The sequence below is a fragment of the Anoplopoma fimbria genome, chromosome 15 (genome assembly GCF_027596085.1).
Source record: "Anoplopoma fimbria isolate UVic2021 breed Golden Eagle Sablefish chromosome 15, Afim_UVic_2022, whole genome shotgun sequence".
In the NCBI taxonomy this organism is placed as follows: Eukaryota; Metazoa; Chordata; class Actinopteri; order Perciformes; family Anoplopomatidae; genus Anoplopoma; species Anoplopoma fimbria.
In genome coordinates, this window is record NC_072463.1 from 1,047,172 (window position 1) to 1,064,691 (window position 17,520).

General features: G+C 39.4%; 1 protein-coding gene across 1 annotated transcript in view; it reads left to right on the forward strand.

The window, feature by feature from the left end:
* The window catches only part of akap6 (A kinase (PRKA) anchor protein 6), a 158,865-nt gene that overhangs the window by 41,695 nt on the left and 99,650 nt on the right, over nt 1-17,520 (forward strand). The window contains 2 exon segments of the mRNA XM_054614454.1: nt 2,953-3,049; nt 4,697-4,899. Coding sequence (XP_054470429.1) covers nt 2,953-3,049; nt 4,697-4,899 — 300 coding nt within the window.

A 17,520-nucleotide genomic window follows, 5' to 3' on the forward strand; every position in this document is an offset into this window, starting at 1 on the left:
TTTTCACCAGCTTATCTGTGGAAATGATGTGAGGGCCGAGAGTCTGTGAAACGACTCAATCAGCCGTGAGATTTGAAGTAATTTACGACGTTTGCGAGGCGGTAATGATGGCAGAATGCAGACAGTCATGTTTTATTTGGATAATAATGATGTATGAATGTGTTTTTTAGAAGAGATATTGATGATGGTTCTGGTTCTCAGAGTGATATTTTATTGTTTATCTGTGAAATGTGATATGTAAGAAAACAGTGTCACAGATCACAATCGTTAAAGCCGCTTTAAGAGATGTGAGCTTTTTATGTGAGAGGAAGAATAAGGTGTGATGGAGCGCTATGGTTGAAGCAAGGCACTAACGCTGCCAGGGTTGAGGGTTCAACTTCCTAACAACATTAAATTGATTGTTATTTAAACTTTAGTTAAGAGGTATTTTAATGTGAAACAATCCGATGATAATTAAAAATGTTAACTATTTATTATTAATGCTATTGTACCATTATTTTGTGTCATATGAAATAAGTAATTTACAAATTATATATTTTATCATAGCTGATAACAATTACACAACTTTGCATTAACTGCTTATTGTTCAGAAATAACATTTTATCTACAATATTTAGTATTTGTAAATGATCCCAAATGATTTGTAAAACATTTATGCACTTTAAATCAATAGATGGACCAGTAACTTATTATTAAACATTAATGAAGTATTTATCTATCTAAATAGTGTTTATAGAGGCTTTACAAACCAATTATTAACAATTTCTCAAAGGTTTATCATTAACACATATTTAAAATATCATATAAAATGTATAACAATAATAAAATAGCATAATTCATATCATTATCAAGTCAGTTTGTTAACAGTAATACTACTTTTTTGTCGTGTCATATATGCTGCTGCAAAGACACACGTCTTTATCAGAAAACTATTTCATATTTTTTTCATCCAATGAAATTCGTCCTAAACTGAACCTTATTTGTCCCTCACTTAAAATACCATCTCAACAACGTTTAGCCGTAGCTGTGAGGAAGTTTTAATGTAAGCTTTTTGCTAACATGACACATGATCACATGACCTTCTGACCTTCTGACCTTCTGACACGCACATTTACAGCTTTACTAGAACGTTAAATGTGACGTGTGCAGTTTGAAAGATGTCTGTAAAATAAGCGTGGCATCAGGTGACTTATGTTAAAAGTTGTCAGTTGAATGACAGAAAATCAATCAACAACAAGTCTGACATTTAATTATTAATGTGGAGCAGCATTTACTCGTTTATATCGTTGTAAGTTGAATATCTTTGGACAGAACAAGACATTTAAAGAAGACGCCTTGACCTAGACTTCTTTGTCTACTTTCTTTTTCTGATTTTACAGATCAATTAATTCATTAGCAGAACAAATAATCAACAGAAGAATCGATTCTGTTGAAAATGATCTATTTCCTTTTTCTAAGTTTGTCCCAAACTCCCAGCTGCAGACCCTCAGTGTGTGTGTGTGTGTGTGTGTGTGTGTGTGTGTGTGTGTGTGTGTGTGTGTGTGTGTGTGTGTGTGTGTGTGTGTGTGTGTGTGTGTGTGTGTGTGTGTGTGTGTGTGTGTGTGTGTCATCTGTCTCCACTGTGTATCTTGCTCCATAAATATTGGTGGTGTGGAGGTCAGACCTTGTCCCGTGTTGACGGATGCCGTCGCCCGTCGATCCCTCACTGTTGACCGTCTCAGACAGAAACGCAGAGTCGAAACACCACGGCGTCTTTGTAGAGCGAACAAATCTGAAAACAACCCGAGACTCATCATATTGTCCCTCTTTTATCACATAATTACTTGTTTTTCATCTTTTGTCAGATGACAATAAAGATCCTGTATTGTCTCTTTGGCTTTGTTCTGATTAAGTTTAAATCGGTTCATTTTATTTTGAAAAATGGAAAATAAAACTCCAAAACAACCTTTTTATTTATTTATTTAACGGGACAGACGGGTGAGATCTCCCTCAGAAGTATATTTAATGCTTCTGTCTTGAGATCAGGCTGATAAGAATACATCACTGACACACACGCACACACACACACAGCAGAGTCTTTAAAGCATTGTGTGTGTGTGTGTGTGTGTGTGTGTGTGTGTGTGTGTGTGTGTGTGTGTGTGTGTGTGTGTGTGTGTGTTTGTTTGTGTGTGTGTCTGTTAATATGCGTGTGCAGCATTTCCCATCGCAGCACAGCAGGATGTCAGAAGTGGTTAAGTCTTGAGGACTGAGCACCTTGAGGCTTACACACACACACACACACACACACACACACACACACACACACACACACACACACACACACACACACACACACACACACACACACACACACACACACACACACACACACACACACACACACACACACACACACACCAGGGATCAGATCAGAAAAAGGCTGTAATGTTGTTCACAGATCTGACTGCAGTGTTTCCAAACAGCGCCTCAGGCTGCTCTGTGCCTCCATCACTCTGTTTATCATCCATTCATACGTCCATCCATCTATAGATTTATCCCAATATTTAACTCCTCTTCTGTCCTTAGAGATAACAAAGTGGAGAGAGAGAGAGAGAGATTTTCACACTGATGAATATTTTTTAAATCAAACCTGAGTCATATTCCCTCTTCAACTTCCTAAAACATCCATCATTCCTGTCAATAACAATAACACTGAGATCTCTTGTGTTAATGGCGGAAGGTCTGGGAACACAGTCACATGATCAGTCACATGATCAGACACTTTGTTCAGACGATGAGAACCTCTTAATTTGGAGGGCTTGAAGTTGAAGCAGGAAGAGAGAATTGTGATGGATAGACAATTCTGGTAGTGATTTATTCTTTTGTTTTTCCTGATTGTGTTTCTTGACCTCTTTGATATGAAATGTAATAAAGAAACATGTGGATTCTGATGAGGATCTTTGTGTGTTTCAGAGTTTCAAGCTGAACGTGGACAGTCACAGCGCTCTGAAGGAGAGTGTGATGGAGGAAGGAAGAGCTCTGCTCACCATCATCACCTCCCACCAATCAGGTATATCCACACACACACACACACACACACACACACACACACACACACACACACACACACACACACACACACACACACACACACACACACACACACACACACACAGGTGGCCATAACGGAGCCCCGGCTCTGTTCCATTCATTATTAATATTTGGATTAACAGATTGACCTTCAGAGAGGAGAACTGGTTTGAATGTAGCCGAAAGAGACGGAGAGATGAAGACAAAGAAAGAGACGGAGATGAAGAAAAGGCAGAGAGAGAAAGAGAAAAAGCCAGCGGGCAAAGGGAAAAAAATATGCAATATGTTTTATATTTTCTAAATCTTTGCAGCCAGAAAGAGAAAGAGAGAGAGAGAGAGAGAGAGAGAGAGTAAGAATTCAAACAACAACTTCATTAAGGTTAAGGAATCTTTGAATAACTATCTCTGCTTCTGAAAAACAAGATTCATAATCCACACTTGTCAGTTAAACATGATCTAAGATGTTCTCATCCAGCATTCATAGCCACACCTACGAAAAAGAATGCACCATAATTCATAGATATCACACCATATAATCGAGCGAAGGTAGATGGGTCCAACTGACAGAGATCTGTCAGCTGTTCGTTCCTCATGTGAAACTCTAAATCAACTTTTATTTATTCTTCACGTAACTTCTGTATTTCAGTAACGGCACTTCTGCAGTTATTGTAACCCAAACAATCATCTTTTCCTAACTAAGTAGCTTTGGTACCTAAACCTTACTGAGTAGATTCCTGTGAAGATGGAAGTTTATTTTGAAAAGATGTGACAAGCAGAAAATGACCCGTGTTGATGGACTTTCGTAGGAAAATGCACGAAAATTGAAGAGTAACTTTTTGCAGAATATCATGCAAACTGTTGAATGAGGATATGTGACATAAACAAACGTTGGTCAAATTTAGGCTTTTGAACAACTGTACAGTCCTAGTTTGGGCGGCTGTGGCACACGAGGTAGAGCGCTCGTCCCGTAACCACAAGGTTGGTGGTTCAAACCCCTCTACAGTCAACATGCCGAGGTGTCCTTGAGCAAGACACCTAACCCCAAGTTGCTCCCCGGGCGCTTCTTAGCAGCCCACTGCTCCTCCGGGATGGGTTAAATGCAGAAAATTGTAATTTCCCCATTGTGGGACTAATAAAGGCTTAATAAGTTTAAGGCAGCCTACAAAAGCAGAAACGCCACTCTGAAATCGATTATGACTTATATTAATTAATGAATAAATGTGTAACTTGTTTCCGACCTCCGTGGGATGGATGTGAAATGCTTTTCAGTGATTACAGAGAGGCCTGTCCAGGGTTACTCGTCACAATTTGCTAAAGCTTGTCATGTTGCTCCGCTGGGCCCTGCTGACCCAGATGAGACCGGTCGGGGAATCTTCCTTGTTCATTGGATGGTAGTTCCACTGCGGAACGATGCAGACTGTGAGACCCTGCTGCAGGAAAATTAGAGGTTTTCTAAATGGACTCTGGCAGCTGCAGATCTTTACAGACTGTGCTCGTTGAAAACACTACCGTCTATGTCCACAGGTGGAGCCAACGTAAACACTAAATGGTTTTCACGCAAATGTGTCTCTGGTTTTCCGTCTGTTCCTTTCTCTCCGGTTCATCCCGACATCTCTTCGCCCTGCAGGTCTGAAGGATATCCTCCATATGGTTTCCAGCCAATGGGATCAGCTCCAGAGGCAGATCCGGCGCCAACATGGCTGGATGCTCCGCGCCCTCCGCTGCATCCAGGCCCGCCTCCTCTACTGCGGCCAATCACACGAGCCCTTCGGAGCCCCGGGGGATGCGTCGGCCAATCGGCAGCCTCCGTGCCCTCCGGACGGCCTCAAGGTAAGAAACCCAACGGTGTTTTTTTATTTTTCTGTTTAGCCTCGGATCTCTCTGTTATTCTGTCCATCTGCTCATTGTTTGTTTTTCACTTTGGTTTATATACTTCCATTTCCTCTCCTCTTGATCCCGGTTATCCCTCTCTCTTCACATCACACACACACACACACACACACACACACACACACACACACACACACACACACACACACACACACACACACACACACACACACACACACACTCACACACACAGTCAAGTCAGTCACACACACACTTACCCAGGGTCCTTTGTAGATTTCTTTGCATCGTTTGCATTGGCTGCCAATTACCATCCTGATTGGTTTCTCAATTCTCATTGGCTGCTGGTTAATTGGCTGGACTTGGTTAATTAGATGTAATCTCCCTTTCTGTCTCTCTCTTTGCAACAGTGCCGTCAGTCACATGTTGTCGCTGCTGTGTGTGTGTGTGTGTGTGTGTGTGTGTGTGTGTGTGTGTGTGTGTGTGTGTGTGTGTGTGTGTGTGTGTGTTTAGAAACCCTCCATGAGTCACTGTGGCCTTCTACCTTGCATCTATCTATTCCTATATTCATTGTATATCACCCTCTCTTTCTTTCATTTGAATACACTTTATTTTCATCCTGTGCTTCTTCTGATTTCTACAAAACATCTTCTCTATTTTATTTTATTTCTGCACCCAAAAAAAGTTGCAGTCAAAACATTGAACTGGCAGATGTTTGTATCTTAACCCTGTTAAGTCCCAAGTAAAAAGGCAAAAGACCACAAGAAAAAGTGAATAAATATGTCAAAGAAAACAACAAAAAACGACAAGATAATCTTTTCTTCAGTACTTTGGTTAGAGGTCCTTAAGGATAAACGTTTGACAGTCAGACCTGGTCCCAGGTGATATGATTTAGACCATTTTAAATCGTTTTAAACAGAGATGCTAGAGCGTTAACCTGAATGTTATCATGATGTGTTCAAATGTTATCTAGTAAAATGTAGTTTTGGTGGGAAACCTGAAAGAATCGGGTTGTTTGAAGGAGATATTTTCACAGCATATTAGAGATGAATTATGACCTGTCCTAACATTAATCCTAAGCAGCTCATAATACCTCATTAAAACTACTACAATTTGTTTTATCAAAGTAAATATTCAAAGAATAATACATTTATTTCTTCATCCTTTGAATTATGTGCTTTTATACAATTAACCACTATAGATGACAATAACAAAGTGCAAGCCTTTTTTAATAGTCCAATTGTGCAAATATATGTTGATTTTATTTATTTATTAATAGGCTTATATTTTCCATTTAGAACAATTAAGTTTTGCTATTGGGTAAAAAAAAAAAACACCTCAGCTACACGCCTGAAAAAGCTTGATGTCAATCACTGCACAGCAACAGATACCGGGTCAGATTAGACGATCATTTGGACTTTTATTTTGCTCTCTCTTCCCTATTCTCTCTACTCTTGTTTGGACTTTCTTCGGTCTTTTCTGACCTCCTTGACACATTTCTTTGGATTTTAGTTTTTGTTTCTTTGATTTTTACTTTCCTGCTGTACCTCCACCTTCATTCTTTCTTTCCCATTATTATCCTTCTTTGTCGGACTCCTTCCTTCCCTCCTTCCCCTCCTTTCCACTTTCCTTTTTCCTCTGTTCCACTTTAATCCATACGTCTTTCATTCTTTCCCTGGTTTCCTCTCGTCTGTCTTTTTCCATCAGTTTTGTTTTTTTCTTGCCTATTCCTATTTCCTGTTGCTCATCTTCCTTTCCATTCGGGTTGTTCTCTCTTCCTCTTCTTCCTCCTCTTCATCTTCCTCCTCCTCCTCCTCTAGCAGACCTGACTCTGGTTGTTTTCAGATTGTTTAGTAGCAATTAGAGCTGCAGCAGCCTGATCACTGTGATCAGTCAACAGTGACAGCCATTAGCAGCTACCACCTCTGTGTGTGTGTGTGTGTGTGTGTGTGTGTGTGTGTGTGTGTGTGTGTGTGTGTGTGTGTGTGTGTGTGTGTGTGTGTGTGTGTGTGTGTGTGTGTGTGTGTGTGTGTGTGTGTGTCTTATAGTTAAAGTGTATTTTAGTATGTGTGTGTTGTGTGTGTGTGTGTGTGTGTGTGTCCATTAGCTGCTTGGCCGCAGCACATTAACAGTCCGTTCATTATCTGAGTGAATCTCCCTCTGCACTTAAAGCTTTGATCCGTGAAACCTCCAAACAACAAACTGAGGTGTGAACCTGCTGAATTATTTCTGTTGGCTGCTCGTACTTCTGTGATATTTTGAATTATTCAGATCGTGTCTGTTCTGGGCAGCTGAACAATGAACCTAAACTAACAGCAAAGTACAAGATCCTCCCTCTGTGGGAGCGAACCTCCACAATGGCACCCGGTAGTTTCAGTGGTAACCAGAGCTTCTTCTGCTGCAATCATCAGTCCAGTCTCCACTAGTCAGAACTAAAGTCCAAGTCTTGACTGAAGTCATCTGAAACAAGTCCCTGTAAGAACTAAAGTCATCTGAAACAAGTCCCTGTAAGAACTAAAGTCATCTGAAACAAGTCCCTGTAAGAACTAAAGTCATCTGAAACAAGTCCCCGTAAGAACTAAAGTCATCCAAAAGAAGTCGAAGTAAGAACTAAACTCATCCAAACCAAGTACAAGTCACAACTAAAGTCTTTCAAAACAACTCCAAGTAAGAACTAAAGCCACCAAAAACAAGACAAGTAAGTCAGGAAGTAATTCAGAAAAGACCAAGACGACTCCAAGTCGGGATATTAATCATCCAAAACAAGTCAAAGTCAGGACTAAAGTCGTCCAAAGCAAGTTAAAGTAAACGTAAAGTCAGCACACGTCATTCATTTTTCTCCTCAACATCGCAGATTTCCAACGTTCTGACATTTGTGACACCTTTCCATTACATTTATTTTTATTTTGGCATTAATCTGTAGCTTTTGTCAATAATTTACCTTTCGCTAAGTCCCGCCCCTTTGAACACAGACTGGCCAATCATGGCGTAGCATCGGCCACCTATCCATCGACTCTGCTCCAAAGACTTTCATCAATTAGTTTCAGATGTTCTTCATTTTCAGGCTGATTTAGTGGATTTGGAGCGAGTAATCGTTAAACGTTGTGTAATAGTAATACACAGTACTAGGAAAGGTTGAAGTACCAGCAGGGGGCGGGGCTCAGGCAACAGTCAATCATGACAAAGGGAGCCTATAGGGACTCAGTGTCCTGCTCACTGTTTTTGGTGTTGTACCTGTGACCATTTGGAAACATTACAGCCTTTTCAACCACAATGAAACTCCATCTTTGTCACTACGCGGCTCCACGTAGAGCCACCAGACCGCCTGATGGAGGAAATAAGCGATGTTATGTGAACCTCTGCATGTGGCTTTACTGTGTGCTCATTATCTGCTAGCGCTCTTTAATGACAATCAGATGCATGGCCTAATTACTGCCACCGACACCGAGGTGGGGAGTGTGTGTGTGTGTGTGTGTGTGTGTGTGGGGGGGGGGGGGGGGGGCTGACTGCAAGGTCAACCAAGGGCATCATGTTTATGCGTGTGTGTGTTTGGACCTAGATAAAAAAGATGATACAAGAATGACCAAGGGCAGAGGCTACGCAAACACACTGCAGTCCATTTGTGTGTGTGTGTGTGTGTGTGTGTGTGTGTGTGTGTGTGTGTGTGTGTGTGTGTGTTTTTTCAGTGCAGGCATGTGAGTATCTATCAGCATCTACATATATGTGTGTGTGTGTGTGTGTGTGAGAGTTTAAATGAACGTAACCTTGACTAAAGGGCAAAATAAAGGGCAAATTGGAATAAATTTATCAAATTATGAAGCCTCGTACAATATTTATAACCAGCGGATCCACTATTCATTACAAAAGATTAAATACCAACTTGTATCAATAATTCATCCTCTTAATCTTCATTTTTAGTGCAATTAAGAGCAGAAGCAAATGACATATTTCACACTTGGCCGTGAGATAGTTAGCGAGCAATGTAGCGAATGTGACTGCAGCTGGTGTCTCTGCTGCTGAATATAAATATATAATATAAATATATATAACATGTGTGGACACATTTATCTAAATACAATCTCATCACTGCTTCATAATGATAACACTGATACTAAACTTTACATGACAGGTATTTAAATATATAGACATCAAGAATGTTCAAATGCTTTAGATACAGAAAGGCATATTTTAGCCAACAGCTTAATAAAAGATAATTTTATGATATTGTTCCATATTTTGGTTTTACGTGGTCATAATTGTGTCAACGCTTAATGAAACTTGTGATTATGTGATTTTATTTTGCACCAACTGGATCTTTCCTCATGCTTCATTTCTGCTGAATTTATTAATTTATTTTACTTTATTGCTGCTAAAACAAAACTATAGTGACTTTAAAGATACAACGATAGAAACTGTTAGAAAATACACACAATGAAACAAAGATAACAGGGTGACGTACAAGCTATGATCCAATCAGATCGCTTGATTTGAGCTACCTGTTGTTTGGCCTAAAATTACAAAAAAAATTGGAACAAAACAAAACAAAAAACGCAATAAAAGTGATTTATTCACAGCATATATGTTTTCCTATTTTTATAATTCAATTTTTTTTATATTTTATTCATTCTGGTATATTTTTTCACAGTTTTTTTGTCCACTTAGATATTTATAATACATTTTTCTTGAATTGTACACTGACTAAAAGTTTGACATTTCACTTAACGTTCTTGTATGTGAAGAAATTAAATCTTCTCAGTTTAATTAAGTTCAATAAAACACAGGCAGTTTAAGCTGTTTTAAAATGTATTTTCTTCTCTTTTGTGAAGCTGAAATATCGGCATTCCATCCGAAACAGCGCTCGTGTTTGTGTTGGAGGCACAGATGATTTTTGGTTTTCAGTTCTCAATTGACCAAAGTCGGAAAAGGTCTATGAAGATGTCTGAGATATCTAAATGATCATTTTGTCTTTTAAAAAGTTCATATTTTGAGTGTTGAAGTTCACTCTTTTGAAAGTGGTAGTTTGACAGGACTCTTAACGGGTCATTAATCTCCTTAACGGACCTCATGTTGAGTTTTTGTGTTGCTGATATTTTTTTTTTGCTCATTTTGGATTCAATTCAATCTTTCCTGAACAGCTTTCATCTCGTCCCCTCTATTAATTACTTGCTGATATTGCAATGAATTAATAGCAAACAACAGGTGTGGTGTGAGGCCATTAATTTAGACTGGGCCTTAATGAGTCTCCACTGAGTAATACTGTGTGTGTAATGTGTGTGTGTGTGTGTGTGTGTGTGTGTGTGTGTGTGTGTGTGTGTGTGTGTGTGTGTGTGTGTGTGTGTGTGTGTGTGTGTGTGTGTGTGTGTGTGTGTGTGTGTGTGTCTCTTGGCACTCATAAGAGCTTTTTGTTATTGGTGTTAACATATGTCGCTGACAAGGTGTCCGACTTTTCATCCCTCCTTCTTTTGACTTTCTTCCTTCTCTCATTATTAAATAGTAAAATGAGGAAGAAAAAAAATAAAGATACTAACAGATGGAGCGACAGAAAAGTCATATCCATCCCTCCTTCCTTGCTCCCTTTGACTTCCCCTTGTTCACTCTTCTTCTTATTTCTCCCTTTTCTATCTAAACTCATCTATCCATCTTCAATGTTTCTATACATTTTTTCCAGACTTTCTTAAACATCGATGTTTCCTTCCTTCTATCCTCCCTCCTTCCTTCCTATCATAACTTCCTGTTACATGCATTTTACCTCCTTCACTCCTACCTGTCACCTATATCATCCATCCATCTTTTTATGCCTCCTTTTCTTTTGTCTACCCACCTTTTCCCTTTGTTATCACTTCCTCCATCTCCACTTGTTTGTATCCCTTTTCCATCCATCTGTCTGTCCATCCGTCCCTTTGTATACCCCTTCATCCATCCTTTCCATCCATCCATCCATCCATCCATCCATCCATCCATCCGTCCATTCATCCATCCATCCATCCATCCATCCATCCATCCCATCCATCCATCATCCATCCATCCATCCATCCATCCATCCATCCGTCCTTGAATCTGTCCATCCTATCCTTTTTCTATCCATCCATCCACCCATCTATCCGTCCATTCGTCCATGAATCTATCTATTGGTCCATTTGTCCATCCATTCATCATCCTTCCATTTTTTCTGTACTCTAACTAGTCGTCTGTTATCATCCATCCCACCTTCCTTCTTACATCTTCTATAACTATTTCATCCCTCCATCCACTCATCCTTTTCTCTATTACCCCTCATATCACTTTCTTTCTTATCCGTCCTTTATTTATTTCTCCCTTCTTTCATCAACTCTTTCTGGTTTTCTTCTGATCTTTCAGTCCTTCCTTTCCTTCTTCATCCCTCTTTCTCTTTTCCCTCTCATCCTTCCATCCCTCCTCTTCAGTTTAAACCCCTTCACATTCAAACAGTCTATCCCTGCATCCCACCTATCTCTTCATTCATCCTCCAGCTTTCCCTCCATCTTCCAGCTCTCTCCCCCCCTTTATATCCCTCCCTCCCCCTCTCCCCCACAGCTCGTCCGTCCGTCCGTCTGTAGAGGGGTGATTCATGTAAATGTCAGGAAATATCAGAGCTGGGTTGGTGGGATTAGGAGAAGATACACTGATACCAGCAAATATAACGCTCCGACAAGACGGCCAGCACCGGGGATTAGGACACACACACACACACACACACACACACACACACACACACACACACACACACACACACACACACACACACACACACACTGAGGGTTTATGTGTGTGTGTGTCGTGGGGGGATATTGTGTTATGTGACTCCTACAGTGTGTCGCTGCATTATAAAAGATTTGTTGTCCATGTGTGAGGATTTCAAGTGACATCCGTAGTGTTTTCTCTTTTGCATATTGAAGATGAAGGTAAAGGTGTGTGTGTGTGTGTGTGTGTGTGTGTGTGTGTGTGTGTGTGTGTGTGTGTGTGTGTGTGTGTGTGTGTGTGTGTGTGTTTGTGTTGTCGGGGTGAGTGAACACACACAGAGAGAGAGAGGGAGAGGTAGAAAGGTGTTTAATATGAGTGTGAAAGCAGTGTAATATTTAACAGCTTAGTGGGATTTGTCTGTCACATTACAGGGGATTGGACTGAGTCTGGTAGCACACACACACACACACACACACACACACACACACACACACACACACACACACACACACACACACACACACACACACACACACACACACACACACACACACACACACACACACTGAAAAGGTGAATAGACGTGTTCAGTGACAGCTCCTGAATCTGAGTCTTTCTCTGGAGTTACAGGTGCTTGACGTTACTTTTTAATAACCTCTCCGCTACCACACGATACACTGAGGTCATGTCTTCTAAAAATCGAAAAATATCATCAAAAACAAACTAAAACATCGCATAAAGTATTCTGTATTCTCCCAACATGACTGTATTCCTGGCAATGTGGAATATTTTGGAATGAAATTATATACATAATAAAAAAGTCCTGGTAATTATTTTATTCCAACTGTGATATTGTTATTCATTTAAATATTTCATTGGGAATTGAGGACAGGGACTTTTTGAATTCCTAAAATTTTTACTCCTTCCCTTCTCAACGCTAAAGTTAGTCCCCGTGTGTTTACATATTACATGACAAGGTTTTATGGCTTTTGAAAAGAACGTTTTATTTTATCTGATCACTAAAGATCAGCTCAGAGTATTGAAGGAAATTTGTGCCAAAAATGACAAGCGAGAATAAAACTATTTACTATGAACTGTTTGATATATTTCATAACAAATCCAAAATACCAAAAGACACTAAAGAACATTGGTCCAGTGTTCTAAGACATTTCATATATATATATATATATATATATATATATATATATATAATAATAATAACCTGTCTACCCAAGATGCCTTTTTCTCTTTAATACCAATGACCCAACTAAAGATAAATGCCTTAATGAAATAATGAATAAGTAATATATTGTTTTTAAATCAAAAGAAAGAATGGAAAAAAATGTGCGACAAAAAAACAAAATTTGACCCTCAAGAAAATCCACATCTCATGTTTTTAAATAACATTTTTATATATTTTCTTAAATCTTTATCTGCTTCAGGTGATTTCCTGTAACAGAACAACAACCCCCCCTCTGAGATAACACATACAATATATTCAGAGAGCCTCACTGTATATTTTATATATATCATTTTCTTTTTTCGGAGTCTCGGGGTCTGGAACGTACCAATTTCCCCTGAGGAGGAGGGGGGGTGTTGGGTGTGTCATGCAGGCGGAGGTGTGTGAGAGGTGACGGGTCGAGATTAGACCATGTTCCTTTGGACACGGGGGACGCAAATCCTGTTAGAGAGCCGAACCAAACAGCCCAGAGCACACACACACACACACACACACACACACACACACATCAAAATATCTGACGCGCAGGAGATCATGTGTGTGTGTGTGTGTGTGTGTGTGTGTGTGTGTGTGTGTGTGTGTGTGAGGGGGAAACGTTCAGGTAGGACGTGATAAGTGACCTCCTGGGTGTCACTTCACACAGTCAGAGCTGAGTTAAATAACGTTTACTGTGTGTGTGTGTGTGTGTGTGTGTGTGTGTGTGTGTGTGTGTGTGTGTGTGTGTGTGTGTGTGTGTGTGGATGAAGCACTTGTACGCTCGTGATTGTGACTGTTGGCACTTGTATGGTGACTCTGACTGTGTGTGTGTGTGTGTGTGTGTGTGTGTGTGTGTGTGTGTGTGTGTGTGTGTGTGTGTGTGTGTGTGTGTGTGTGTGTGTCTTATCAGTGTCGCTGGTGGAGACAGCTTGTTGGCCTCGGGCCTCTATTTCACCCTACAGACCACACAGAGAAGGAGAGAGAGAGGGAGGGAGGGAAGAAAGGAGGGGGAGGAGGGGAAGGAGAGAAGGAAGGAGGAATCAAGGTAAAATAAAAAGATGGAGAAAATCCTCTTACCGTCCAGATCTGGGACACAAAGAAGACTTTTAAGTGATGACGCTCTGTCAGAAAAAATCTCAAATCCCGTTTCGTACTAATTATGTTTTTATTTTAATTGTCTTTATTTTGCAAAATCTTTTTATTTGGGAAACATGCTGTACAATCAAAGGAAGGAGCACATTGATGCACCACATGGTTGGTGGTTCCTGGGTTAGCCTGTGTGCTATGTGTACGAGGTTAACTTGTCTTAAGGCCATCGTTACTGTGATTGTTGGTTAGCTTTGTAGCCTGTCATCAGTGTGTGAATGGGTGAATGAGCCTTGTAAGTGGAGAAAAGCGTCTGCTGAATGACTGTTAATGGGTTATGTAATGTAATAACGTTACTGTGTTAGCCTTTGTGCTAGCATTACTGAAAAACGAGCTGAAAGGTTAAAACAAAATAAAAACAGTGTTCTAAGAAGTATAGTTTCAACTTCTTGCTGTTACAGCAAGACTTTTCACAACATCTCTTCCTTTTGGTTTCACTTTGGGTTCAGGTGACAGTTTCTTACCCACAATTCAATTTGTCATACATTCAAATAATGGACACACATTTTCATAAAATAAAGTCAAACCTCAATATGATCAGTAGTGTCACATGTAGGTTTAAATACAAAAGGAGGGCGAATAAAACTAAACAGCTGACATTGTTGGTTTTTTTCATGGCGATGAGGAGGATGAGATGAGGAAGAGGAAGGAGGTGAGAAAGAGGAAATAGGAGCCCAGTGAGTAGAGGAGGAAGTGATGAGGATGTGATGGAGATCCCGGCCGGTCTGAAGCATCCCGAACACGCAGAGCGGCTCTTCTCCCACTGATTTAAATATTGACCTCAGGTTATGACGAGCTTTCTTAAATCAAATTACGGAGTGTTGGACTCCTGCCTGATACCTGATAGAGCCAATCAGACGGCTCGTCCCGCTCCCGGAGCTCCACCACACAGCACTTTACATAAATTAAGATTAAAGTTGGGGAAGTTTTTGGGGGAGAGTTCAGTTTAGGCGCTCAGCGACACTATCAGGATAATTTGTGTTAACTAAATCTCAGAGTCGCTGTTAATCCCTGGTTTAGGATCTGCTAAGCTGCGTTTCCAGGTGATAAAGTCGTTTTGTATCCGGAGGGTTTTGATGTTACACAGCAGCAGTAAGTCTCACACCTACAGCTTTAAAATAAATCAAAGGAGGAAAGTTTGCAGAATCAGGAATATATACATAGTCTAAAAAATATTCAACATTTTTTACTCTGATGTTCCCTGATATTCAGCTGCATCATCATCGAGGACTGTTTTTTCATCACATCAACAAATCTTGATGTATTGCCTCATTTGCTAAACTGAAACTTAACCTGAAAACTGATTATTGTGGATCTTCACTAGAATTTATAGCAAAACCGTTCCTCATATTTTATCAACTAATATTTATGTTTGGATTTAATGCATTTTTCCCCAAAAAACATTTTGGATTAATGTAACAAAGCCTTTAATTTAAAGAGTGAAAGTTTAACATAAACAAAAGAACATATACATTTGTAGTTCATCATTACAGGCAATGTCAACGTGCCTATGAGAAACCTTAAGTTGTGCATTAAAACATACTGAATCCAGTTTATAACAGTTATATCTTTTTGTCAATAACCATAAATATTCATTGAAACTCTGCCATCATTTATTTAAATTTCCGTTTAAGGCAAAACGCTGTCCTAAGTTTCAGGAGTCAGATGTCTAAATCGGATAAATAAACAAAATTAAGGCGCTCTCACATAAAATATATTAAAATATTCATGTTATCTGTTGCTTTTAATGAATCAAAATGAAAGGATGATCCATAAAATCCATATACATATAAAATATTTGACTTTATTTCAGACATTTAAGTTCATGTTTTACTATAAAATAAAAATAAACTGAAGTATAAAGAAGGAAAAATATGGATTCCGATCCCCAGCATGAAGAGAAGACTATCATCATGGACATTTTTCATTAGAAGTTTATTTATCCACAATAATAAAGTTACAAACAAGAGTTACCACAACTCTAATGTGAGCAACATGTATTCATCAGCATATTCATTGTTCCAGTCTACACACATTTCTACATAAAATACATATGTACATGTAAACACTTATATTGGTTTGAAAGATTTGAATACTAAGACATTTAGTCTGTGTCTGGTTTGAACAGTGTAGTCTACTCATGGTCAATTTTGTAACTCAAACACAATTCTTGTTTAAATCTTATTTGGATTAAATGAAGTGGATGGTGGGGAACAAATATCCAACAGGAGTCAACCAAGAGTTTGTAGTTTGTTCAAGAAAGGAACACAAATGATTTCAAGTCAAATATTGATAAATGTGAAAGAGTTTCCTGTCATTTTTATAGTCAACTTCAACTTTCTGCTGGTTGATTGTCAGTCAGAGTCTCAACTGTCCAAACATTATGATTTTCTAGCTTTCTAATTCCTCTTCAGATGGGCGTGTTTTAATATTAAAGTACTTTTCATCAGGTTTTGTGTGAACGGTGCTGATCAGTTTCCCCATTAAGCTCTTAAAAAGTTTGACTTCCTGCTGCTGTCATCCTCACATTGAAGCCAACTGAGTATAAATGACGTTTTAATTGATGTTTTCGCCGAACAAAGTGGAGCACATTCCGGTTCTTAAAACAGTTTCCTGACCTTTTATTTTTTGCATCGGAGCCAATGTTGTTAATTACATCCAATAATCTGCTGCTTCTCGTTGAAATGACTGAAATCGTTCTAAAATAAATGCTCCTCTGAACACATGCGGCCATTGAATGCATCATCCAAAAAATAAAAGTTGTCGAGACACAAAGTGACTCCCCTCCCTCCCACCTCCAACATCTACAACAGCTAAATGAAATATGCAAATAATGGCCGCCGATCCCAATAAGAAATAATTAACGCTGTCTGCTCTCCGTGGCAGCAGGTATTAGCATGCCAAAGCACTCCAAAATGTAATTTATAAAGTGAGTTTAAAAAAAACAGCCGGCTCTTTCTGTGTCTTTGCCGACGGCAATCTGACGTTTCTAATGCACTCTGAGAGAGAATAAATTGATAGCGGGGACGACGGGGCTTTTTTTTTCTTTTAATTTCCCATTCCTGATATTTCTCAAATATTTAATTACGCGGATGGTAAAAGTGAATATGTAAAGTGGTGTTTTTCTTGTCTCTCTTTTTTTTTTGAAGCCACAGATGGTTTGTGTCACATTACCTTGTTAAACATGGATATGGTGGCGGTGATTATTAGAGGAAGTAAAGTCGAGTTTGATGAAAGTTGCTGCAAAAAGTGGCGACGGTGGAAGAGCGGTCAGTTAACGAGCAGACGCCTGGAGAGTCAGGAAATGAGTTTGGTAGAGTTCCGTGCAGTAAAATGTGGATGTTTCTCCTCCGGCTTTGGATGCAGAACAGTTTTGATGAAGTTCCATCATGGAATTTATGAGATTGAGTGTCTTTCAGGCGGGAAAACAAGCTTCAGTTTGTAAATCACTGACATTACAAACACTGAATATAGACGTTAGAGTTCATTCCATGTTGATAATGGGAGAAAGCAAGGTATTAACAGGAAAAAATAACAATTTA